We start from the raw sequence: 25,653 nt of genomic DNA, 5'->3' as shown, positions 1-25,653 counted from the left end.
AGGTAGAGAGAAGTAATGGTAACTCCTGAAAGATGAGTAAGGCCATATCTTATTGAGTAATCTGTATATTGTGAACTCAGGAAGTGAGATTAGAATGTAGGTCATAGTCGTCTTAATTATATTGTAAGTGAAAGGTGCATATGAGTGAAGTGAGAACAAACAGCTACAAACCTCATAGGTGTGTTTTTTTGGGGGGTGGGGTTGTTTTTGTTTTTGTGCCAGTACTAGGGCTTGAGCTGAGGGCTTTGTGCTCTTGCTTTTGCTTAAGGCTGGCACTCTACTCTTTGAGCCACAACTCTACTTCCTGACTTCCAGCATTGTTGCTGATTAATTGGTGAAAAAGTCTCTTAAGGCTGGGCAGCAATGGCTCATGCCTGTAATCCTAGCTACTCAGGAGACTGAGATCAGAGAATTGCAGTTCAAAGCCAGCCCTAGCAGGAAAGTCTGTGAGACTCTCATCTCCAATTAATCACATAAGCTGGAAGTGGTGTGTGGTGGCTCAAGTGGTAGAGTGCTAGCCTTGAGCAAAAGCTGCTCAGGGACAGTGCCCAGGCCTTGAGTTCAAGCCCCACAACTGACCAAAAGAAAAAGTCTCTTAAACTTTTATGTCGGGGTTATCTTGAACATTCATCAACAGAACTCAACCTCCTGAATAACTAGGATTATTGAGCTGCCAGCACCTGACTGGTAGGTTTTGATTATCGCTGTGGAACTAGTAATCCAATAGAAATCTCAAGTGATTCTTTTCTTTGGCAAGCCAGGGTTTCACCACTTGTAAGAAGTATATTCCATATTAATCAAGATTAAGTTGGGGAGAGACAGACCCTCTTTGCTATTTATGTTTCTATTTTTCTTCTGTTAACTACTTGAATTTTTACCATCACCCCTCAAAAAAGAGAGGGAAAAATCTGGAGATGAAATTAGTATCATGCTTTAAAATGCTTTAAAGCCAAGGGCCAACTAGAATGTGGAGTGGTGTAATAACAAAATGCCTTGCTATGGGTAAGGATGAAAATTTAGGTAGATTATTAGTAATCAAATTAAAAAAATAAGACATTAGCCAGGCACTGGTAGCTCACACCTGCAATCTTTTTTTTTGGCCAGTCCTGGGGCTTGGACTCAGGGCCTGAGCACTGTTCCTGGCTTCCTTTTGCTCAAGGCTAGCACTCTGCCACATGAACCACAGCGCCACTTCTGGCCATTTTCTGTATATGTGGTGCTGGGGAATCGAACCCAAGGCCTCATGTATATGAGGCAGGCACTCTTGCCACTAGGCCATATCCCCAGCCCAACACCTGCAATCTTAGCTACTCAAGAGGCTGAGATCTGAGGATCAAAGTTTGAAACCATCCTGAGCAGGAAAGAACATGACACTCTTCTCTCCAATTAAGCACCAAAAAAGCTGGAAGTGGAGCTGTGGCTCAAGTGGTAGAGCACTAGCCTTGAGCACAGTAGCTCAGGGACAGTGTTCAGGCCCTGGATTCAAGCCCCGCAACAGACAAAGAAAAAACAAAACCAGGGGCTGGGGATATGGCCTAGTGGCAAGAGTGCTTGCCTCTTATACATGTTGTGGGGCTTGGGCACTGTCCCTGAGCTTTTTCTCTTAAGGCTAGTGCTCTACCACTTTGAGCCACAGTGCCGCTTCCAGTTTTCTGGTGGTTATTGGAGATAAGAGTCTCATGGCCTTTCCTACCCTGGCTGGCTTTGAACTGTGTTGTCACTTGGCTTTTTTCCTCAAGTATAGTCTTCTACTACTTGAACTGTACCTGTAGTTCCATTGTTTTAGGAAACAGTCTCTCCAGATCTCAGCCTCCTGAATAGCTAGGATTATAGGTATCAGCCATGGAATCCAGCTACAGATTTTATTTTTCCTACTTGATATAATATTATCCAGGTTTACAATAGTCTTACATTCCTACAGTGTTGTGCAGTTCTCATATTTTATTTTGTGAAAGTTTTGCTTAGCTCCTTTGTATTTTTCACAATTTGTTAATTCTCATTATTTCCTTGTCTTTTCTTTTTCTTTTTTTTTTGGCCAGTACTAGTGTTTGAACTCAGGGCCTGGTGCTCTTCTTTCTTTCTTCAGATCTCAGCATCAGTAGCCACCAGCACCCAGCAGGACCTCTTGATCTTGCTTAGCTTTTTTACTCAAGGCTGGTGCTCTGAGTTTCTCAGGTTTTTCTGCCTGGGATAGCTTTAAACCATGATCCTCAGATCTCAGTCTCCCAAGTAGCCAGGATTACAGGTATGAGCCACTGGCACCCAGCTTTTGTCATCTTTTTTTAACTGAACTTAGATGTTACAAGTCTTGTCTCATTTCACCATGGATTTTTTTTTTTTTTTTGCCAGTCCTGGGGCTTGAACTGTGAGCCTAGGCACTGTCCCTGAGCTTCTTTTGCTCAAAGCTAACACTTTACCATTTGAGCCACAGTGCCACTTCCAGCTTTTTTAAGTAGTTTATTGGAGATAAGAGTCTCATGGATTTTCCTGCCCAGGCTGGCTTTGAACTGAGATCCTCAGATCTCTGCCTCCTGAGTAGCTAGGATTACAAGCTTGAGTCACTGGTGCCTGGCACTACCATGGTCTTAAGAGTCAAACATTCAATTATGTTCCACAGTGCCTGTATGAAAATGGTCCACTGGAGCCTAAAGTTCCTTTTTTTTTCTAAACCTTTCACAAGCTTCTATTAGCTCCATTCTGCCTGGCAGATAGGTAAGACAGTTATGTATTTCCTTACTCTGTGCCAGAGGAATCCTTGTAGTTGTCTTTTTTCATTTCCTTATTTTCTTGTTGAGTCACTACTTTTAACACTTGGTATCATCTTTTGCCAGGAGCCAGGCACTTCCCCAGTGTCTAGCCTCCAAAAGTACAATCCTTGACTTTCTGTTCTCTTGTCTCCTGCAGCCATATGTGTCATTGGCTCAGCAGATGGCACCTCCTAGTCCGAGCAACAGCACCCCCAACAGCAGCAGCGGGAATAATGGGAGTGAGCAGCTGAGCAAAACCAACCTGTACATCCGGGGACTGCAGCCAGGCACCACGGATCAGGACCTTGTCCGGCTCTGTCAGCCGTAAGTTTCAGGACATGTGAGTCGGCTTCCAGGGACCGATGCTCTGGTGAAAGCCTTAGTACTGTGCTTGCAACCCACAAATGCCATAAGATGCCTTTGCCTCTCCCCTTCAGAGAATTTGGAGCTAGGTGTGGTGCACCTGTTATTTCAGTACTTGGGATGCAGAGGCAGGGGATCCTGAATTTAAGGCTGGCCTGGGCTATGTAGCAAATTGAAAGCCAGCCTAGGGCATATAGGGTGCCGGTGGCTCACACCTCTAATCCTAGCTACTCAAGAGGCTGAGATCCGACGTTCACGGTTCAAAGCCAGTCCTGGCAGGAAAGTCTGTGAGACCCTTATTTCCAATTAACCACCAGAAAACCAGAAGTGGTGCTGTGGTTCAAAGTGGTAGAGTGCAAGTCTTGAGCAAAAAGGAAGCTCAGGAACAGAACTCAGGAGCGGCCAAAAAAAAAATCTTGTTGTTCACACAAACACATACATACATATATATGTGTGCATATATGTATATACATAAACACATTGTATATATGTGTATATTATATATATTGTACATTATATATAGTATACTATATATATATAAAAATACATTTGTGAGGCTGGGAGTATGGTCTAATGGTAGAGTGATGGCCTTGTATACATGAAGCCCTGGGTTCGATTCCTCAGCACCACATATATAGAAAAAGCCAGAAGTAGTGCTGTGGCTCAAGTGGGAGAGTGCTAGCCTTGAGCAAAAAGAAGCTAGGGGCAGTGCTCAGGCCCTGAGTTCAAGCCCCAGGACTGGAAAACAAACAAACAACAACAAAAAAAAAACACCACCACCAACTATAAACATATTTGTGTGTGTGTGTGTGTGTGTGTGTGTGTGTGTGTGTGTGTGTGCCATTCCTGGGCTTGAACTCAGGGTCTGGATTGTCCCTGAGCTTTTTTGCTCAATGCTAACTGGCTTAACCACTTTGAGCCACAGCTTTTCCAGCTTTTTAGTGCTTAAGTGAAAATAAGAGTCTCACAGACATTCCTGCTCCAGCTGGCTTCAAACTGGGATTCTCAGATCTCATCCTCCTGAGTAGCTAGAATTATAGATAGGCTTGAGGCCCTGGTGCTCAGCACTTGTGGGTTGTTTTGTTTTTCTTTTTTAAAGGTACTGGGTTTGAACTCAGGGCCTTGTCCTTGCTCTGCTTGTGTTCCACCAGCTTGGCATTTGTGTTCCTCCAGCTTGGCTTTTTGCTGGTACATTAAACATAAGAGTCACATTGACTTTTCTGCCCATGTTGGATTTGAACCACAATCCTTAGATCTCAGCCTCCTGCTAGGCATGAGCCATCAGTGCTCAATCTTTATGCTTTTTTGAGGAAAGCCAGGATCTGCCTGGCCTTTGAACCTGGTATGTAACTTTGTTTCCAATATCTCCCCAAATCAATAGCAGAACAATTACAGTCCTTTCATTGATCACAGAATGTTCACTTATTTCTATAAATATTGCTGAGTTGAGAAGAAGTGGGAGCATCCCATTAGAGTGTTTCTGCTTCTGGAGATGCTCCTAGTGAGTAGACAGGTCCTCACATTAGTGAGTAAAGAAGATGGAAGGAAAGTCTCTCTTCTGTATCTGACTGTGAAGACCCTGGGAAAGCAATAATAAGCTGAGAGTTAGCAGTTAGGAGTTAGGCAAGAGTGAGAGCTCCCCAACTCAATGTGTGTGTGTGTGTGTGTGTGTGTGCGTGTGTGTGTGCGCGCACACGCGCACGCGTGCACGTGCACCAATCCTGGAGCTTGAATTCAGAGCCTATGCACTGCCCCTTAGCTTTTCTTTCTTTTTTTTTGTACAAGGCTAGTGCTCTGCCACTTGAGCCACAGCTCCACTCTGGCTTTTTTGGTAATTAATTGGAGATAAGAGTCTCATGGACTCTCCTGCTCAGGCTGCCTTTGAACCTAGATTCTCAGCTCTCAGCCTCTGGAGTAGCAAGGATTATAGCCACCTGTGCCTGACTCAGCTCAATTTCATTTGTCAGAAAAGCATGAATTTCAAATAACATGTTTGTGGGAACCATTTGAGAAAGAAATCTGGCAGTAGCATGAGGAGAGTAATAGGGAGAAGAAAGAACTGAATTTGGATTAAGTGAATGGTGCAAGGAGGTAAAACTGTGCAGTTATCTTTTATAACTCTGTGCATATCAGTACTGGGGCTTGAATTCAATGCCTTGAGTTCTCACTTAGCTTTTTTTTTTTTTTTTTCTGTTTGGTCTTGGGGCTTGAACTGTGGGCCTAGGCACTGTCCCTAAGCTCTTCAGCTCAAGTCTAGCACTCTTCCATCTTAAGCCACAATGCCACTTCTGGTTTTCTGGTGGTTAAGGGTTTCCTGCCAAGGCTGGCTTTGAACCAAGATCCTCAGATCTCAGCTTCTGGCACCCAGCTAGACTTAGCTTATTTGCTCAAGACTGATGCTCTCTATCACTTGAGCCACAGCTCCACTTCCTGATTTATTTGGCAGTTAATTGGAGATAGTCTCATAGTCTTTCCTAATCAGGCTGTCCTCAAACCATGATCCTAAGATCTCAGCCTCCTGAGTAATTAGGATTACAGGCATGAGCGCGCGCGCGCACACACACACACACACACACACACACACACACACACACACACACACACACACACACCAGTCTTTGAATTCCTTACTATTTATTGTATTAAACATAAAATTCTAACTAAAAAAAAAAAATCCTGTCATCCTATGGGGTAGAGAAGGAACTCAGTTTGATTTCTTTGTTCTGAGACTTCTACCTTGTCCTTCTAAGCAATGAAGGGATGGAGAAGGACCAGGGAGGGAGGGAGGGAGGGAGGAGGGCAGGCAGGGGAAAGAGGGAGGCCCAGTAAGTGTCTGTGGAGGAGCAGGCCAGAGGCAGGGAGGCTGGTGGTGGGCAGGGAGGCTGGTAGTGGGCAAGTGAGCAGGTGAGAGGAGCCTGGCTGGCTAGCCAGGAGTTAAGCTGGGCTAGGAAGGGTATATTTTCATGCACTGAAGGACTTCCTGCCTTTGTCCTCAAGAGTCTCTTCCGGGGCTGGAGTGGTAGGGTGGAGAGGAGGGGGGAGTGAATGTTGCTGGATCTCAAACTCTGGTGCACCGGAAGAAGAGGCTCGGTCTGGGACTGGAACTCCTGGTTCTCTCGGAGGGGCTCCTCCTTCGGAGGAGGAAGCAGCAGCCACCCAGCTGTTGCCAGCTGCAGTGGAAAGTCTGAGCTCCGAGTCTCAGGCTGCTAGACCACAGCAAGCTCCACCCTGGGGCCTTGACAGGGATAGCAGCTTGTGCACCCTCCAGCCGCAGTCAGACTTCTCCGAGTCCCTCCTCTTGCCTAAATTTGGGAAGGAATCCAAGAATGTAGGCCAGAAGGGCCAAGATCTCCACATCCACCCCACCCCCACCCCACCCCCTTTTCATGTGCTCTTTTCCCAGCCTCTGGGCCTTCGCCTGGTTTATGCTGTCTAATCCTTTGGGTCACAGAAGCTCCACTAAAAAAGTCAGGGAGAGACTGCCAAGAAGTGAAAACAAATCAATCAGCCTGCAGCCTTTAGGGAGAAGAGGAGAAGAGAGGAGGGGGAAAAATGCTTGTTTGGGTTCTTGGTCTCAAATTCAGTTCCTGCCAACTGTTTCCAGTTAGCTCTTGTACTTTTGACTTTGTTAGTGGTTGCTGCTCTGTCTCTTAGTGTCTCCCCCCTCCCTCCATGTGCCCCCACTCCTGTGGTGGAATGTGGAGACTTTCCTGGTGGAACATCTCTCATCGAATCCCTCATCTATTTGGAGTACAGGCTGTGAAAGTTGAAAACCATGACTCACAAATTTAGAAAGGACAGATGTCAGAGATGATGGAGCCAGCAAGATGGAAAAACAGGTTCAAGCACTGAAGAAAGAATGGTGGAAGAAGATTGCAAATAGATAGAAAAACTAGTTCATGTCCAACAATAAAACTCTGTGTGTGTGTGTGTGCGTGTGTGTGTGTGTGTGTGTGTGTGTGTGTGTGTGTGTTGAGCCTCGACCCCCAGGGCCTTATAAGAGCTCCAGAAGTGCTCTACCACGGAATGCCACCCGTGGCCCGGGATTAGCTTCTCCTCTAGAGAAAACAATTTACATTTGTGCTGAACAAAAATCTACAAGTCAACTTTACAAAGTCCAGGTCTTAATTAGTGAGCAGATAGTAATCAAAGAAACATGAAGAAAATGAAATACAGTAATCACACCTTACTCTTGAATGCATTACACAAAATTTTGGGCCAGTACAGTTAAGAAATAAATAAAACTCAAAGCCAGGTGCCAGTGGCTCATGCCTGTAATCCCAGCTACTCAGGAGGCTAAGATCTGAAGATGGTGGTTCAAAGCAAGCCTGGGCAGAAAAGTCCCAGTGCGATTCTTATCTCCAATTAACCACCCCCAAACTGGAAGTGAAACTATGGCTCAAGGTGGTAGAGCACTAGCCTTGAGCAAAAAGAGCTCAGGGATAGCACCGAGGTACTAAATTCAAGGAAAAAGAAAAAGTGTCACAGACTTCCCTGACTAGGCTGGCTTTGAATCAGGATCCTCAGAGTTCAGCCTCCTGAATAGCTAGGATTGCAGGTATAAGCCACCAGCACCAGCTCAAAAACAAACCTTTGAAATTCCCCAAGTGTATATCACATAGCTCAGGTCATGTGTAAAAGCCCTCACTGGGTCCAACCTTGTGATCTACTTAGTGTTCCTCTGCTTTTAATTTTGTGAAAATCTTGAGCTGGGAATATGGCCTAGTGGCAAGAGTGCTTGCCTCATATACATGAAGCCCTGGGTTTGATTCCCCAGCACCACACATACAGAAAATGGCCAGAAGTGGCACTGTGGCTCAAGTTGCAGAGTGCTAGCCTTGAGTAAAAAGAAGCCAGGGACAGTGCTCAGACCCTGAGTCCAAGCCCCAGGACTGGCAAAAAAAAAAAAAAAAAAAAAAAAGTGCAGACCTTCTTTAGCCTTATTTTCAAGTTTTAGATGACTTTATTTTGTCATTTACACTCATTCATTGGGTCTTCACACCTTAACTCTTCTCCAGGAATTTCTTCACTGACACAACAGAGGTCTGCTTTACTAATCACCTAGGCATCCCTCAATCCAGTCAAGTTGACCACCAAGATTGACAATTGACACACCACCCTTAATATAAATTTAATCACCCAGAGGTGCCTATCAGAAACTGCTGCCAGGCATTGATGGGTCAGACCTGCAATCCTAGCTATTTGGGAGACTGGAATCCTAAGTATCACAGTTGAAGGCCAGCCTGGGCAGAAAAGTTCTTGAAATCCCTTTTCAACCTATAGCTTTGCTCTGTGTCATGGCTGCCTGTAATCCCACACTACCTGGGAAGTATAAGACCAGCCAGGCAAAAGAGTCATAGAGACTTCATTTGTGTGCCGGAAGCTGGAGGCAGTGGTGTGCGCCTGCGATTCTCGTCATTTACTTAGGGGAAGCCTAAAAATTGACTGCCTGTGAGCAGAGATAGGCCTGGAATTCATCCAGACAGCTCATCTCTATTCTATCCTGAGTCTCTACCTGAGGTCATCCTTTTCCTTCTTCTCCTTCTCTTAGATATGGCAAGATTGTGTCCACGAAGGCCATCTTGGACAAGACCACAAACAAGTGCAAAGGTGAGAGGATGCTGCCCTTGTAGATGGAGCCACAGTGAGCTAGAGAGGCTTTCGCTGCCCTCTGTCCTTTGCTGCTGAGTCTGAGTACCTGGTGCCAGGAAGAAGGCTCAGAGGTTTCCAGGCTTAAAATACTAGTAGGTATTTAGAGCCATTGGTGGCCAGATGGCTTGAGCTGAAAATACTGCTGGAGACCCAAGGCCGGAAGGCTGCCCCCGGGGGTTGCTCAGTCTCCTGGCTTTAGAACTCATGCTTCCCAATGGTGTTGATGGTCGTAGGTGCGATGGAGATCTTTTCTACCTAGCAACGTGAATGCCTTTTGGTGGAAGCGGAAAGATGACTCTGTAGGTGATGTTTTCCAAGGACACAGTTAAAATGAGGGGTTGAGCACTTCTCAGGGAGACTGGGAGGTCAAAAAAGGGCTGAGATTGGGTGGGGAGCATTACTTCCAGCAGCTGGCAGCTGATTGTCTTTCTGGAAAGGCTGCATTCCTGGGGTGACTAGCATTTCTGAGGTGTGGATAGAAGAGACATCTAGAGTTCTTTTAAAAGTGTGGAGGGGGGGCTGGGGATATGGCCTAGTGGCAAGAGAGCTTGCCTCGTATACATGAGGCCCTGGGTTCAGTTCCTCAGCACCACACATACAGAAAACGGCCAGAAGTGGCTCTGTGGCTCAAGTGGCTCAAGTGGCAGAGTGCTAGCCTTGAGCAACAGGAAGCCAGGAACAGTGCTCAGGCCCTGAGCTCAAGGCCCAGGACTGGCAAAAAAAAAAAGTGTGGAGGGGGCTGGGACTGTGGAGTATCAGAAAGCCTAGTAATCCTAACTACTCAGGAGGCTGAGATCTGAGGATCACAGCTCAAAGCCAGCTTGGGTAGAAAAAGAGTATGAGACTCTTACCTCTAATTAAACAGCAAAATGCCAGCAGTAAAGCTCTATGTAGTTCAATTGGTAGAGCCACAGCCTTGAATGGAAAAAAGGCAAGTGAGAGTTCAAGTGCCCTGAGTTCAAGTCCCTGTACCAGCTCTCTCTCTCTCTCACACACACACTTTTCCTGAAACGTCAGATTTTTAGGGAGAAGGAGAAAGGCAGAGATCCTACCAGAGCTCCATTCATTCCCTTGGAATTCTTTTGTTTTGTTTTGTTTTGTTTTTGCCAGTCCTGGGGCTTGAACTCAGGGCCTGAGCACTGTCCCTGGCTTCTTTTTGCTCAAGGCTAGCACTCTACCATTTGAGACATGATGCCACTTCGGCTTTTTCTGTTTATGTGGTGCTGGGGAATCAAACCCAGGGCTTCATGTATATGAGGTGAGCACTCTACCACTAGGCCATACTCGGAACCCTCCCTTGGAATTCTTAGCCACAGGAGGACAGAACCTCAGAGTGGGAGGCACGCACGTGCAGCCACAGAACCTCTCCTCTTTCTCCCCATCACTTCCCACATGTGGATCCTAACTCTTCCTCTATCTCCTAGGCCTCCTGCCTAGGCCTCCTGCCTGGCTCACACCTCCCCTCCCCGTGTTTCCTGTTCCAGGCTATGGCTTTGTGGATTTTGACAGCCCTTCAGCAGCACAGAAGGCCGTCACAGCCCTGAAAGCCAGCGGTGTGCAGGCCCAGATGGCAAAGGTAAGGTGCCTGTCCCCCATCACCACCCCAGGGACCATGCTGAGCACCTAGGCCCCAGGCCCAAGGCTTCTTTAGCATGCACAAGCATATGAAACTGATGGGCTAACGCAGTGCTTTCTGACCACATCTGGCCACTGATAGCCTGAGCCCAGGGCCCCTGATCGCCCGGGCTGCTGGGGGAAGATAGCACGCAGCATCGGCGGCTGTAGCTCTGTCCACAGTGTGCCCTTCTCATCTAGTAGGCAGGAGGCTCGGCCTCTGGCAGCTGCCCCTGCCGCCTCCACCCTGGCCCTACTTTCCTACCACACAGATGGCGAGAGTTTTGCAACATTCTCTGCAGAAGCCAGTGGTGCAACCCCGAGGCTGAGAACAATGCTAGCCACCCCCCAGCTCAGCCTCTGCAGGGCGGTGCCTGGGCCATGTTCTCTTCACAGCTGTCCCTGGGCTTCCCAGCTAGAGCTCGGGAAAACTGGAAGCTTCCCTTCCTTTCTGTACTCAGATGGCATTGTTCCCATCACTCTGGATAAAGCTAATGAAGGCAGCCACACTTTCTGTAACAATTAAAAAAGAAGGCAACCCCAAGGGGAAGGAAGAGGGCCTAAGCATGCTGTGTGCACTGGAGGGCAGAGACTGCTTCAGCTCTTCCTTCTTTCTTTTCTTCTTCCTTCCTTCCTTCTTTCCCTTTTTCCTTCCTTCCTTTCCTTCCCTTCCTTCTCTTCTTTTCTTTCCCCTCCCTCCCTCCCTCCCTCCCTCGCTCCCTCCCTCCCTCCCTCCTTCCCTCCCTCCCTTCCTCCCTTCCCAGTCCTGGGGCTCTTATTCAGGTCCTGGTCACTGTCTCTTAGCTTTTTTGCTCAAGGATAGCACTCTACCACTTGAGCCACAATTCCACTTCTGGCTTTCTGGTCTCTCATTGGAAATAAGAGTCTTTTTTCTGCTCATGTTGGCTTTAAACTTCAGTCCTCAGACCTCAGCTCTGTGGGTAGCCAAGATTACAGATGTGAGCCACCAGAGCCCAGCTCAACTCTTAAAACTGAGCAGTTTCTGCCCTTGTACACATTTTGCCCTTTCTATAGTACAACCTTTGACCGCAGCCCGGCTCTTTAGAGGCTCTCGGAGTGCCTCGGAGACTAGAGCTTTGGAGGAGCCAGATGACTGGCTAAGTTACATCCTGGGCCCTTTCTCTGTCCCCTTCTCTCCTCTTCTGGCTATTCTTCCATCAGTGAGCGCACAGGCATTCCCACTTGGAGGTTCTGCCATAATCTTAACCTTGACAGGAGGAGAGCGGGGGAGATTACTCCCAACAACTTTGTCCTGGAGAGGGCAGTTGAAGGAGCCCAGCTTTGGGGGGCAGGATGCTGGGGGAGAAGAGTGCTGCTCTGCCTGGTTCTGAAAGGGACAGCCAGATGCCATTGGGAACTTGTTTCACAGGATTATGTACTAGAAATTCTAACTCTACTTTTTTTTTCTTCTGGACCCCTCCAGTCTCCAGCTCATGGCGGCAGGACAGGGTGCTACCAATACCTAAGATTCTCTTCCTACTTTCTCTTTTTTGAAATATCATTTTTGTAGAGGAAGATGAGAAACAGGAACTTCATTTTCTCATTTTTATTTCCGTAGCAACAGGAGCAGGACCCCACAAATTTATACATCTCAAACCTCCCACTGTCAATGGACGAGCAGGAGCTGGAGGGAATGTTGAAGCCCTTTGGCCAGGTCATCTCCACTCGAATCCTTCGAGACACCACTGGGTCCAGCAGAGGGGTTGGCTTTGCCAGGTGAGGGATGGCAAGAATGGGAGACTGTGAAGTTAATACAAACATCACTTAGGCTGCCACCAAAAACCAGTGTCTCAGCTGGGAATGTGGCTCAGTGGTAGAGTGCTTGCCTAGCATGCATGAAGCCCCAGGTTCGCTTCCTCAGTACCACATAAACAGAAAAAGCTGGAATTGGTGCTGGTGGCTCAAGTGGTAATGCACTAGCTTTGAGCCAAAGAAGCTCTAGGACAGTGCCTAGGCCCTGAGTTCAAGCCCCAGGACTGGGGAAGTAAACAAACAAACAAACAAACAAAAAACACCCTGTGTCTCTCCTTTTCATAAGACACGAAATCAGTGGTCAGAAATACTTGACGGTAAATGAAATGTTCATGTCACTTTTATTTTTGGCATTATTGGTGTTTAAACTCAGGGCCACTCATTAGGTAAGACCTCTACCACTTGAGCCACAATCTCAGCCCTTTTTGCTTCAGTTATTACAATTGTTTTTGTCGGTTGTGGTGCTTGGACTTAGGGCCTGGGTGCTGTTACTGAGCCTTATTGCTCAAGGTCAGTGCTCTACCACTTTGAGCCATAGCACCACTTCTGGTTTTCTAGTGGTTAATTGGAGATAAGAATCTCCTGGACTTTCCTACCAGAACTGGCTTCAAACCAATATCCTCAGATCTCATCCTCCTGAGTAGTTAGGATTGTAGGCGTGAGTGACCAGCTCTATAATGATTATTTTTGTCAATCAGGGCCTGAGCACTTTCCTTGCTTTTCTGTTTGTTTGTTTAACAGTCATAGAGCTTGACTCAGGGCCTGGGTACCGTCCCTGAGCTCTTTGTTCAAGGCTAGTGCTCTACCACTTTGAGCCACAGCTCTATTCCCAATTTTCTGGTGGTCAATTGAAGATAATAGGCTCATGGACTTTCCTGCCCAAGCTCCCTTTGAACTACATTTCTCAGATCTCAGCCTTCGGAGTTGCTAGGATTATAGGTGTGAGCCACCAGCCCAGCTTGCTTCAGTTATTTTTCAAATAGGGTCTCATGGTTTTGCCTGGAATGGTTAGAATGCAATTGTACTTATGCTTCCCAAGTAATTGGAGTGTCTTCAAACTGTGATCTTCATACCTCAGCCTCCCTGAGTAGCAAGGTTTTCAGGTGTGAGCTACCCTACTGGTGCCCAGCTTTGGCCTTTGTTCCTTTCATCTCAACCAGAACAAGATAAATACATATTTCTTCAGTGGCTTCTTTCTGCTCAAGGCTAGTACTCTACCTCTTGAGCCACAGTGCCACTTCTGGCTTTTTCTATATATGTGGTACTGAGGAATCAAATCTAAGGCTTTATGCTTGCTAATCAAGCACTCTACCACTAAGCCACATTCCCAGCCCCCACCTCATTTATTCTTTACAACGCTGTGAGGTAAATATTCTCTATTTCATGCATGAATAAAGTGATTTCTCTAGGGAAAGCCATCCATCCTAAGTCTCAGAGCAGAATAGAGGCCTGATTCTTCAGCTTGGAGGTCATTTAGAATGAAGTGGAAGGACTGGCCCATCTTTTCAGGTCTGTTGAAAGACTTACATTCTAGAACAGGTTCTGTCACTAACTGCCCCAGTGACCAGACTTTGGTTCTCAATCAAGATGAGTCATTTTCTTAAGCTGTTTCCTAGAGCTGTGGAGAGCTCCAAGCCCCCTTCTGGGCTCAGATGTCATTGTTGAGGAGCTTCTGTATTGTCTAGCCCACTTAAAAGAATAATCTGCTTTTTACTTAGGGGCGGGGGCAGGGGTGGGGGTGGGGGCAGGGAACTAAGGACCAGGATATTCTCCCCTAGCTTTTCCTTCAAGTCTGATGCTCTGTCACTTGAGTCACAGCTCCACTTCCAGTTTTTTGCTGGTTACTAGGAGATAAGAATCTCACAAACTTTCTTGCCTAGGCTGGCTTCAAACTTCAATCCTCAGATCTCAGTCTCCTGGTTAGCTAGAATTACAGGTATAGCCCCCAAGTGCTAGTGATCTGCTTTTATCGTAAGATTTTGTTTTGCCAGTGTATTACTGAACACCAATAATCCCAGCCACTCAGGAGTCTAAAGCAGGAGGATTGCTGAGTTCAAGGCCAGATTAAGCAACACAGTGAGTTCAAGGTTGGCCTGAGCTACACAGTGAGATCCTGTCTCAAAACAAAAAGTAGAGGCCCCGGGTTCCATCCTTCACAACATGTTTTTAAAAAGTTTAATTTGAAAGGATATTCTGTGACTGCTTTTTGGAGTTTGAAAACTACTAGACCAAATGATCTGCGAATCTTATTTTGTCTTCCACTGTCCTGTCTGGCAAGAACTTCTAGAGGACTCAGATTCTGGAAAGGAATAGATCCTTCCCCAGAGGGCTAAAGTAGCTGGGTAGCTCCACCTGCTGGCCCACTTGAGTGCAATCAAATGAGTTCTTGAACTGTGGACATCACTTTTTTCCTTCCTTCCTTCCTTCCTTCCTTCCTTCCTTCCTTCCTTCCTTCCTTCCTTCCTTCTTTTCTCCCTCCCTCCATCTCTCCCTCCCCTCTTCCTTTCCTTCCTTCTTTCCTTGCTTCCTTCCTTTCTATTTTGTGCTGGTCCTGGGACTTGAACTCAGGGCCTGGGCACTATTCCTTAGTTTTGTTTATTTTTTTGCCAGTCCTGGGACTTGGACTCAGGGCCTGACCACTGTCCCTGGCTTCTTTTTGCTCAAGGCTAACACTCTACACTTAAGCCACAATGCCACTTTCTTTCCTTTTCTGTTTATGTGGTGCTGAGGAATCAAACCTAGGGCTTCATGCATGCAAGGCAAGCACTACTGCTAAGCTACATTCCCAACCCCTGTCATTTAGTTTTTTTTGCTCAAGCCTAGTGTTCTACCACTTGAGCCATACCTCCACTTCAGGCTTTTTTGTTGTTGTTGGTGGTGGTGGTTAGTTGGAGGTAAGAGGCTCATAGATTTTTCTGCTTGCACTGGCTTTAAGCTTTGATCCTTAGATCTCAGCCTCCTGAGTAGCTAGGATTATAGGTGTGAGCCACCAGCACTGGGTGATAATTTTTTTAATGTGTCGTTGAACAGTGTGCTGAAGCATTCCAATTGCATTGGGAACAGATAATTGGAAACCATATGACTTACAGAAAGGGATTTGGACCCCAGTCTTCCATTCCTGCTGTTGAGTTGTTAGGGCTTGAACCCAAGGCCTTGCTCAACTAGTGTGCTACCATTTGATCCATGCCTCCAGCCCAATTTTTTGCTGGTTATTTTGGAGACAGAATCTCATGGGCTTTTTTTCTCAAGCTGGCTAAGATCCGCAATTCAGTGCCAGGTTCCTCTGTCGAGTTTTAGGATAGGGAAGAAGTCAGTTGAGAGGAGTGACTGGAAAGAGGACTGGACCTTGCTCACTAGCAGTCCTGAGTCTGCATACCGCAGATGAGTGCAAGAGATTATAGGAAGCCAAGGCTCTGAAACACTGCATGCACACCCTTTGAAAATACTGTGACTGGAAGTCACTGAAGGAGGCTGCTCTAGGATTCCTAATGTGTGGTTTTCTCTAGAAGGTTCCATCTGAGACCTTCTTACATTTGCATCCCATACTGGAATGACTCATATTTTTAGTGGTTATTGGCATTGAAAATATACCAAGATTTAATTTACATATAGAGCAATGAGCCAGGCACTAGTGGCTCATGCCTGTAACCCTACAACTCAGGAAACAGAGATATGAGGATCTCAGCCCAAGCAGGAAAATCCGTGACTCTTATCTCTGGCTAACCAACAAAAAACACCAGAAGTGGAGCTGTGGCTCAAGTGATAGAGTGCTAGCCTTGAGTGAAAAAAGTAACAGGCAGCTCATGGGGCCTGAGTTTTAGCCCCAGTATATTTTGAAGACTTCCATTATTTCTTTGAGGATCTCCTACAGGAGCTACTTGTATGGACCTTCATTAGCTTGGGGCTACTTACGAGATAGCTTGATATGTGGCAGAGACCCTGAGTTCTGGTCATGGGCTCTGGAGAACATGGGGACTGGGAGCTTTGGGCTTTCTCTGAGTTAGCACAGATCCTGGAGAACAAGAGCCTAACCCTTATTGTGCTCCATAGGATGGAGTCCACAGAGAAGTGTGAAGCCATCATCACCCACTTTAATGGAAAATATATTAAGACACCCCCTGGAGTGCCAGGTGAGGCTGGGAACCAGGTTCAGAGCCTGGTGGCTCCTTCTAGTGGAGATGGTGGTGAGTGAGAGGGGTTCGGTGGTGCCACTCAGCTGCCTGTCTGTTCTCTGTCTTGCCCAGCACCATCTGATCCCTTGCTTTGCAAATTTGCTGATGGTGGACCAAAGAAACGGCAGAACCAAGGAAAATTTGTGCAAAATGGACGGGCCTGGCCAAGGAATGGAGACATGGTAAGAGACCTCTGAGGAATCGGGATGGAGGACATGTGGAGCAGGAATGACCACGGCAAGCTGGAGAACTATAGTCATGTCTGAGAGACGCTGGCCACATCACTCATCAGTGTGGGCTTGCAGCGTGGTGTTGCAGCCTGCACAATCAGTGTAATTCAGGAGCAGCTGGAGTAGGACGAGTCTGGACTTGGATTGGATGAACTGCATACATTCTACCTAGAGCCTGAGAACTCTGGGATTGCTCCTATTCCACCCAAGGGCTCCCCATATCAATACTTGGTTCTTTTTTTGTAGGGTGGTATGGCCTTGACCTATGACCCCACCACAGCTCTTCAGAATGGGTAAGATTGAATGTTTTTTTTCTCTCTCTCTCTCTCTCTGGTAGGGGGGCTTTGAATTCAGGCCTTTGTGTTTTCTAGGCAGGGCTCTACCACTTGAGCTACCCCTCCAGCCTCTTATTGCTTATTTTATTTTGTTTTTGTGTGTCAGTACTGGGATTTGAACTCAGGACCTCAAAATCTTGCTTAGCTTTTTTTCCGCTCAAGGTTTGTGATCTACCACTTGAGCCACCCCTTCACATCTAGCTTTTTATTGCCAATTGGAGATAAATCTTTTGGGCTGCCTGGGCTGGCTTTGAACCCCAATCCTCAAATCTCAGCCTTCTGAGTGACTAGGATTACAGACATGCACCATTGGCAACTTATATTAGTGATTTTTTTTTCTTTTTTGTCAGTGGGGCTTGAACTCAGGGCCTGCGCACTGTCCCTGAGCTCTTTTAGCTCAAGGCTTGAGCTCTACTACTTTGAGCCACAGTGCCACTTCTCGTTTTTTTTCTGGTGGTTAATTGGCAATAAGAGTCTCATGGATTTTCCTGCCTCAGCTGGCTTTGAACCACAGTCCCCAGATCTCAGCCTCCCTCCCTGAGTACTAGGATCACAGGTGTGAGCCACCAGCACCCAGCTTGTATTAGTGATTGTTGAGGCAAGGTCTCTCTGTGTGCCTGGACTGGGCTGCATTGCGATCCTCCTCCTTGTGCTTCCCCATGTTGCTTGGGTAATCGCACCACAGCACGTAGCCATTGTGTGCCCTCCCTGCCCTCAACCAGGGAGGACAAACACACACCACTGTGCTCAAGCATTAGTTGAGATGGAGTCTTGTGAACTTTTGGCCAGTCCTGGGCCTTGGACTCAGGGCCTGAGCACCATCCCTGGCTTCTTCCTGCTTAAGGCCAGCACTCTGCCACCTGAGCCACAGCGCCCCTTCTGGCCGTTTTCCATATATGTGGTGCTGGGGAATTGAACTGAGAGCTTCATGTGTAGGAAGCAAGCACTCTTGCCACTAGGCCATATTCCCAGCCCGTCTTGTGAACTTTTATGCCCTAATAGGTCTCTTACCATAATCCCCTCCCCTTACATGCTTGAGCCACTGCACCTCGCTGGTAATGGTGTTTTATATAATCAAGACGTCTGAAAATGGCAATGGCATTGATTTCAAGTAAGAGTTAGCAGGAAGAGGTTGTACCTTGATCAATGAAGACCCTTGCCTTGTGAGTTCCTGTGGCTCCTTACTGAATAAGGTTCTTTTCTGCAGATTTTACCCGGCGCCTTATAACATCACTCCCAACAGGATGCTGGCTCAGCCCGCGCTCTCCCCGTATCTGCCATCTCCTGTGTCTTCCTATCAGGTATGCTCATGCTCCCAAGAGAGCTGGTTTTCACTACCACCTGTTTTAGATAAAGGACTACAAGGCTAGAAACTGCTTGTTTAGTTTTTCCTTTGAATATTATTAAGGTTAATATTATATAAGAGGGCTGGGGATATAGCCTAGTGGCAAGAGTGCCTGCCTCGGATACACGAGGCCCTAGGTTCGATTCCCCAGCACCACATATACAGAAAACGGCCAGAAGCGGCGCTGTGGCTCAAGTGGCAGAGTGCTAGCCTTGAGCGGGAAGAAGCCAGGGACAGTGCTCAGGCCCTGAGTCCAAGGCCCAGGACTGGCAAAAAAAAAAAAAAAAAAAAAAAAAAAAAAAAATATATATATATATATATATATATATATATATGAGCAGGAAATACAATTGTATGTGTATTTATATTTTTTGTACCTGTACTGGGGCTTGAACTCAGGGCCTTATGCTTTGGTTTGGCTTTTTCACTCAAGGCTAGCAGAACTGCAGCTCCACTTCTAGCTTTTTGCTGGTTAATTGGCAATTAAATCTCAAGGAGCGGCTGGGAATATGGCCTAGTGGCAAGAGTGCTTGCCTCATATACATGAAGCCCTGGGTTCAATTCCCCAGCACCACATATATAGAAAAAGGCCAGAATAGGTGCTATCACTCAAGTGACAGAGTGCTAGCCTTGAGCAAAAAGAAGCCAGGGACAGTGCTCAGGCCCCGAGTCCAAGGACCAGGACTGGCCAAAAAACAAAAAAAGAGTCTCAAGGACTTTTCTGCCTGGGATTCTCATAGCTCAGCCTCCTGAGTAACAAGGATTATAGATGTGAGCCACTGGTGCCGAGCTGTACCTGTGTATATTTAAATAGTACACATGTATGTGTATGTGCATGTGTAAGAGCATGTGTGTACAAAGCATGTGGGAATGCTGTTTTCCAGGCTTTTTCTTACTCTCCTCCTCCATCCAAGTAAGCCCTTGATTTTTTTTTTTTTTTGGCCTGCATTTTCCATGTTGTAGATCAAGTGGATATCTACACATGCATAAGATTTGGGGAATTGGGCTGGAAATGAATGTGGCTTAGTGGTAGAGTGCTTGTCTAGCGTGCATGAAGACATAGGTTCGATTCCTTAGCACCACATAAACAGAAAAAGCCAGAAGTGGCACTCTGGCTCAAGTGGTAGAGTACTGGCCTTAGCAAAAGAAGCTTAGCTCTGAGTTCAAGCCCCTGGACTAGGATGTACATAAATCAGAGTTTGTTAAGTTTATACTGTAGTTTCCTGTTTAGTATACCTTAGACTGGTGACTATTGTGTGAGGGTATCATCAACACCTGGGGACTTGTAGCAACATAAATTTTGGGCCCTACCCAGATCTGCTGAATTAGAAACTCTAAAGGTAGAGCCTAGTAAAACAGCACTGTGTGTGTGTGTGTGTGTGTGTGTGTGTGTGTATGTGTGCACTTGTGCACGCATGTGTGCATGCATGCAGGTTCTAAGGCTTGAACTTGGGGCTGGGTCCTGTCCCTGAGCTGCTTTTGCTCAAGGCTAGCACTCTACCACTTCGAGCCACAGCTCCACTTCTGCTTTTCTGGTAGTTAATTGGAGATAAGTCTCATGGAGCTTGCTGCTTGGACTGGCTTTCAATCATGATTCTCAGCTCTTAGCCTCCTGAGTAACTAGGATTACAGATGAGCCACCAACTCCTGGCTCCAGAAACATTTCTATATCTTTGTTCTTACATATAAATTTATGCTTTTGCATCTGGAAGCTGGGGTCTCAGGAGGGGGGTTGCTAGGTTGAAAAGTGTGTGGATTTTCAGTTTTATAAATGTTGACAGGTTGTCTTCCACAAGAGCTGTGTTAATTCTCTTCCTCCCGCAATGTGGGAGTTCGCTCTAAGCCACAGGTGTCTGCCTTCTTTTTGTTGTGTCTTGAGACTGGGGCTTGAACACAGCCTCATTCCCCTTTTGACTTTTTCCCCTTAAGGCTAGCACTCAAACACCTGAGCCATACCTCCACATCCAGCTTTTGCTGGTTAGTTGGAAATAAGCTTCTTGTGGGTGCCCAGCTGGAACAGCTATATTCTGATGGGCGTTTCAGCTTCTGGAGGCTTTGCTGATCAGGGCACTGAACAGTAGTTTCTAGGAAGAATGACATTTTTTGTTTGTTTTTACTTCCATCAGAGAATGACGCAGACATCGCCTCTACAAGTACCTACCCCATCGTGGATGCAGCACCAGTCATACCTCATGCAGCCTTCTGTGAGTCCCCAGGGCCAAAGCCAGAGAGACATTCAATGTGAAGAAAGACAAAGGGCCGGGGGCTGGTGGTTGGAATCCTAGCTACTCAGGAGGCTGAGATCTGAGGATCTCAATATGAAGCTAGCCTGGGCAGGAAAGTCTGTGAGACTCTTATTCCCAATTAATCACCAGAAAACCAGACGTGGTGCAGTGGCTCAAAGTGGTAGAGCACTAGCCTTGAGCAAAAAGAGCTAAAGGACAGCACCAAGGCCCCGGAGTTCAAGCCCCACAACCAACAACAAAATGAAGACAAGAGGCTTGGATGACAGCCAGCCCTCTTTGCCTGCTTCCCAGCCACTAAAGGAGTAGTGGTGTGTGAGTTCTGACACAGTGCCTCGTGCCAGCTCACCTAGAAGCCCTTAGATGCTGTGAGTTCAGCCTTAGACAAAGGTCTTCCCCCATCTAGTGGGCAGAGGGCTTGTTCCTGATTTGGAGCTGGCTTGCTTCTCACTGGGGTTTTTAATTTCCAAGATTTAAAAATATCTGTCTTTGTTGGGTGCTGGTGAATCACACCTGTAATCCTAACTACTCAGGAGGCTGAGATCTGAGGATTATAGGTCAAAGCCAGCCCAGGCAGAAAAAGTTCTTACCTCCAAATAACCAATAAAAAGCCAGAAGTGGAGCTGTGGCTGATGTGGTAGAGTAGTGCTAGCCTTGAGCAGAAGAGCTCAGGGACAGTTCAGGCCCTGAGTTCAAGCCCCCAGTACTGGCACAAAAAGAAAAAAAATTCTGTTTTCCCTGGTCCTAGATGTCATCAATCTGCTTCAGGCAGCTTCGCAGGGTGCTGCCACCTAACCTTTTCCTTTGTTGTGGCTTCTAGGGTTCAGTTCTAACACCAGGGATGGATCATCCTATTTCTCTCCAGCCTGCCTCTATGATGGGACCTCTCACCCAGCAACTGGGCCACCTCTCGCTCAGCAGCACAGGCACGGTAAAGCAATCTACTTCTAAATATGAATTCCTATAGAACAACCAGCGCCGGTGGCTCACATCTATAACCCTAGCTACTCAGGAGGCTGAGATCTAAGGATCACATTTCAAAGCCAGCCCAGGCAGAGAAATCGGTGAGACTTTCATCTCCAACTAATCACCAAAAAGCCAGAAGTGGAGCTATGGCTCAAGTGGCAGAGAACCAGCCTTGAGTAAAAAAAAACTAAAGGAAAATACCTAGGTCCTGTGTTCAACCCCCAGTACCAGCACACAAATAAATAAATAAGCCAGGCACCAGTGGCTCACACCTGTAATCCTAACTACTGAGAAAGCTGAGGCCTGAGAATCATGGTTCAAAGCCAGCCTGGGCTGGGAGGTCTGTGAGACTCTTCAATTAAAAAAGCTGGAAGTGGGGTTGTGGTTCAAGTGGTAGAATACCAGCCTTGAGCAAAAAAATCTCAGAGACAGCGTCCAGGCCTTGAAATCAAGTCTCAGGATGGCACAAAAAAATAAATAGATGAAATAAAAATAACTTCCTAAAGGGCAAGATATACCTATATGAAACTCCTCTGCATAAATGCTGAGGATGGAGTCACTTTAGTGTCATTGAAGACACACAGAAATAGAGCTAAATTTGAAAAAGAATCCATAAACCAGATCCTCTTTACCCGCTTCCCAGCTACTAAAAGAATAGTGGTTCCTATGTGTCAGTTTAAGACCGAATACATACATCCTAGAAATATTTGGGCAAAATGGTCACAGGAAGAAAAGATGAAGTGCATTAGGTGTCTTTGGGGCTTTGTTGTGCAGGCGTGTGAGGGGCAGGAGGAATCAGCAGGTCAGGCAGAGAAGGCGTGCAGTTCTATGCTTCTCTGAAGCATCTGTTAGCACCACCTGCAAGGCGTTAGGAAGTGTACAGCTCGAAGCATGGCTCAAGTTAAAAGGGCTTGCTTAGCAAGCACCAGGCCCTGAATTCAAACCTTGGTACTGAAAAAGAAAAAGGGAGGTAGCACATAGACAAATGAAATTAGAATCTCTAGAACACAGCTGTCAGCTTTTGTGTTTTGTTTTGGTGCCAGGACTGGGGCTTGAACTCAGGCTCTCATTCTGTCTTGAGTCACACCTCTGTCTCCAGGATCAGTATTTTTTTTGCCAGTCCTGGGGCTTGGACTCAGGGCCTGAGCACTGTCCCTGGCTTCTTTTTGCTCAAGGCTAGCACTCTTCCACTTGAGCCACAGCACCACTTCTGGCCTTTTCCGTATATGTGGTGCTGAGGTGAGTCAAGCACTCTTACCACTAGGCCATATTCCCAGCCCATCCAGGACCAGTATTTTAAAAGCTCCCCAGAGGTAAAAATCAGTGACACATGCCTATAACCCTAACTTTTTAAGAGGCTGAGATCTGGAGGATCACACAAGACACACCAGGCAGAAAAAGGTTGCTAGATTTCATCTCCAAAAACGAGCAGGAAAAATCAGGGCTGGAGGTATGGCTCAAGTGGTAGAACAACAGCCAAGCAAGCATGAGGCCCTGAGGTCAATCTTCAACTCCTGCACTTCCTTCTGCTGTTCCCCACCACCAAGAACCATTACACTAACGTCTTGGTGTTTTTCATTCTAGTATATGCCAACAGCTGCCGCTATGCAAGGAGCTTACATCTCCCAGTACCCCCCTGTGCCTTCTTCTAACGTTTCAGTTGAGGTAAGAGCATCATTTCTTACAGTGAGGAAAGGGCTCCTCTCCCCACGGTGCTCATAAGTAGCTGCTACGTACAGGAAGAACATAGGAAGCGACTGGGCACCAGTAGTCCCTCAAGAGCCTGAGATCTGAGGGTCGAGGTTCAAAGCCAGGCCAGGCAGGAGAGTCAGTGGGATTCTTATCTCCAGTTAACAAGCAAAAAGCCAGAAGTGGAACTGTGGCTCAAATGGTAGGACACTATCCAAGTGGCAAAGCTCAGGGAAGGTGCTCTGAGGTTCTGAGTTCAAGCCCTAGAACTGGCTCCCCACACCACCACTCCCACAAAGAATACAGGAAGCGACTTTGTCTGTGTTTGTGGCCTGTGAGCTCAATGCTTTGATACTGTCTTGAATTGCCTCCTGTCTTGGGAAGAGGGCAGGCTGCTGTGGGCACTGAGGAACTGCTGAAGTGTTTCCAGGGCCACGGCAATGTGGAGCTGGGGTGCAATCTCATCCTCACGGGAGGCGTGGGTGGGCGTGGTGAAGCTACTTCATGTGAGTGACTCTCCTCCTTGGCTGTGGTGCAGGAGAACAGCGGCCAGCAAAACCAAGTGGCAGTGGAGACACCCTCAGACCATGGGGTTTATTCTTTCCAGTTCAGCAAGTAACAATGGGTAAGAAGCTCCAGCCGGGGGACCTGCCCCACCACAGCCTCGGACTTAGGCCTCCTTTAGCATTCACCTCCATTTCCATTCATTGAACAGAAATGAGTTCTTAGCCAGGTGCCAGTGGCTCACGCCTGTAATCCTAGCTACTCAGGAGGCTGAGATGTGAGGATCATGGTTGAAAGCCAGCCTGGACAGGAAAGCCTGTGAGATTCTTTATTCTCAATTAAACCATCAGAGAGTGGAGCTGTGCCTCAAGTGGTAGAGCACTAGCCTTGAGCACAAAAGCTCAGGAACAAGGGCTGGGAGTGTGGCTTATCCGTAGAGTGCTTGCCTAGCATGCATGAAGCCCTGGGTTGGATTCCTCGGCACCACATAAACAGAAAAGGCCGGAAGTGGTGCTGTGGCTCAAGTGGTAGAGTGCTAGCCTTGAGCAAAAAGAAGCCAGGGACAGCGCCCAGGCTCTGGGTTCAAGCCCCAGAACTGGCACCAAAAGAAAGGAAGAAAAATAAAAAGAGTAGACAAATCTTGGAGATGCCCCAGACGCAAGGGTTAGGCGAGTTACAGACATCTGTAGACTACTACGGACTAACACGGGCCGTCATTTTCACAGACCTGGGCCAAGAGAAGCAACCTCCGCACTCCGCCCTGTGCTGAGCCCCCTTTGCGGCTGGAGGCTGGCCACCTGCCACTTTTTCTATGTGCTACATTCAAGGAGATCAAAGAAAACTTTTTCTTTTGCAAAGAAAGTTTTTTGCTTTGTTTTTATTGCAACATACTTTTCTCCTGCCCAAAGAGACATGGCGGCTGGAGCTTCGTCTCATCTGCATGAAGAACCGTTTTGTTTTGTTTTTCTTAATTATTCATTGGAGTTATTTGAGAAGGCTTTTTAAATGATTGGAATTACTTTAAACCAAAACAAAGAACAGAAAGACATGGTGCTAGAAGGCTGACGAAGGAGCCTACTTGCTGAGTTTGGTTATGGCCTTTTTTTTTTTATATATGTGTGGCTGTGTTTAAGAAATATGCAGACTTTATAATGTTTGATTTGTAAAACTCTCCTCACATCGGTCTCTTTACACATTTTTTTTTGTTTGCCTTGTTTCTCTCATCCAAGTTGTTCTTTTTTTCTTTTCCATATAGCTGAGCTTTCCTGCTTTGCTTTTTTAGTTTTTGTGATTTTCTTTTTTGAATGAAATTTCATGTGAAGTTGGAGCTGGGGAGGGAATGGGCAAGGACAAAGTAGAACCCTAACAGCCAGAGGAAGTAGCTTGCTCTCCAGCTCTGCCTCATCCTGGGAGAAAAGACTAGACTCCGGCTATCCTGAGCACAGGTGTGACCTAGGCTCCAGGAAACCACGTCACCTGCCGGATGCTGGTGGCTCACTCCTGCAATCCTAAGCTACTCAGGAGGCTGAGATCTGATGACCATGGTTTGAAGCCAAGAAAGTGCGTGAGATTCTTATCTCCAATTAACCACCCAAAAGCTGGAATTGGAGCTGTGGCTCAAGTGGCAGAACGCCAGCTTTGAATGAAAGAGATAAGGGACAGGCCTTGAGCTCAAGCCTCAGTACTCAGTACTGGCATGAAAAGAAAAGAAAAAGAATGAGAGAAAAAAGAAACCACCTCACAACCTTCAAAAGCCATCCTTGAATCCCATCTGCCTCTTCCCTGGCAAGTTCCAGAATGACGGACTTACTGGCTTGTGACTAGCATTCACTGCCCAGCCCCATACCTTCAGAGGAAGCTTGTTGTCGGCCTCAGGTTTTCAGGAGTGCCTGCTCTCCCACACCTCGAGCGTCTCTTCTGCCCTCTCAGCCTCGTTTTCCCTGCAGCTCGTGGCTGTAATGTACTGTCTGCAGCTGTGACATCACTGAATCCACATCAGCCTCCTTCCCCCACTGGGGAA

General features: G+C 46.9%; 1 protein-coding gene across 2 annotated transcripts in view; it reads left to right on the top strand.

Moving 5' to 3' along the window:
* Positions 1–25,182, top strand: part of Rbms2 (RNA binding motif single stranded interacting protein 2) — a 48,290-nt gene extending 23,108 nt beyond the window's left edge. For both annotated transcript variants that reach the window (XM_048361545.1, XM_048361535.1), the window contains 13 exons: positions 2,905–3,071; positions 8,662–8,720; positions 10,247–10,338; positions 11,956–12,113; positions 16,200–16,279; positions 16,394–16,503; positions 16,798–16,844; positions 18,094–18,187; positions 20,358–20,435; positions 21,295–21,405; positions 23,025–23,105; positions 23,668–23,754; positions 24,359–25,182. In XM_048361545.1, the coding sequence (XP_048217502.1) occupies positions 2,929–3,071; positions 8,662–8,720; positions 10,247–10,338; positions 11,956–12,113; positions 16,200–16,279; positions 16,394–16,503; positions 16,798–16,844; positions 18,094–18,187; positions 20,358–20,435; positions 21,295–21,405; positions 23,025–23,105; positions 23,668–23,748 (1,134 nt within the window). In that variant the 5' untranslated portion in view covers positions 2,905–2,928 and the 3' untranslated portion in view covers positions 23,749–23,754; positions 24,359–25,182. The remainder of the gene's footprint in view (positions 1–2,904; positions 3,072–8,661; positions 8,721–10,246; positions 10,339–11,955; positions 12,114–16,199; positions 16,280–16,393; positions 16,504–16,797; positions 16,845–18,093; positions 18,188–20,357; positions 20,436–21,294; positions 21,406–23,024; positions 23,106–23,667; positions 23,755–24,358) is intronic.
* The last annotated feature ends 471 nt before the right edge of the window (positions 25,183–25,653 follow it).

Source organism: Perognathus longimembris, chromosome 1, assembly GCF_023159225.1.
Source record: "Perognathus longimembris pacificus isolate PPM17 chromosome 1, ASM2315922v1, whole genome shotgun sequence".
Taxonomy (NCBI): domain Eukaryota; kingdom Metazoa; phylum Chordata; class Mammalia; order Rodentia; family Heteromyidae; genus Perognathus; species Perognathus longimembris.
This window is presented reverse-complemented; position numbering and strand designations above follow the sequence as displayed.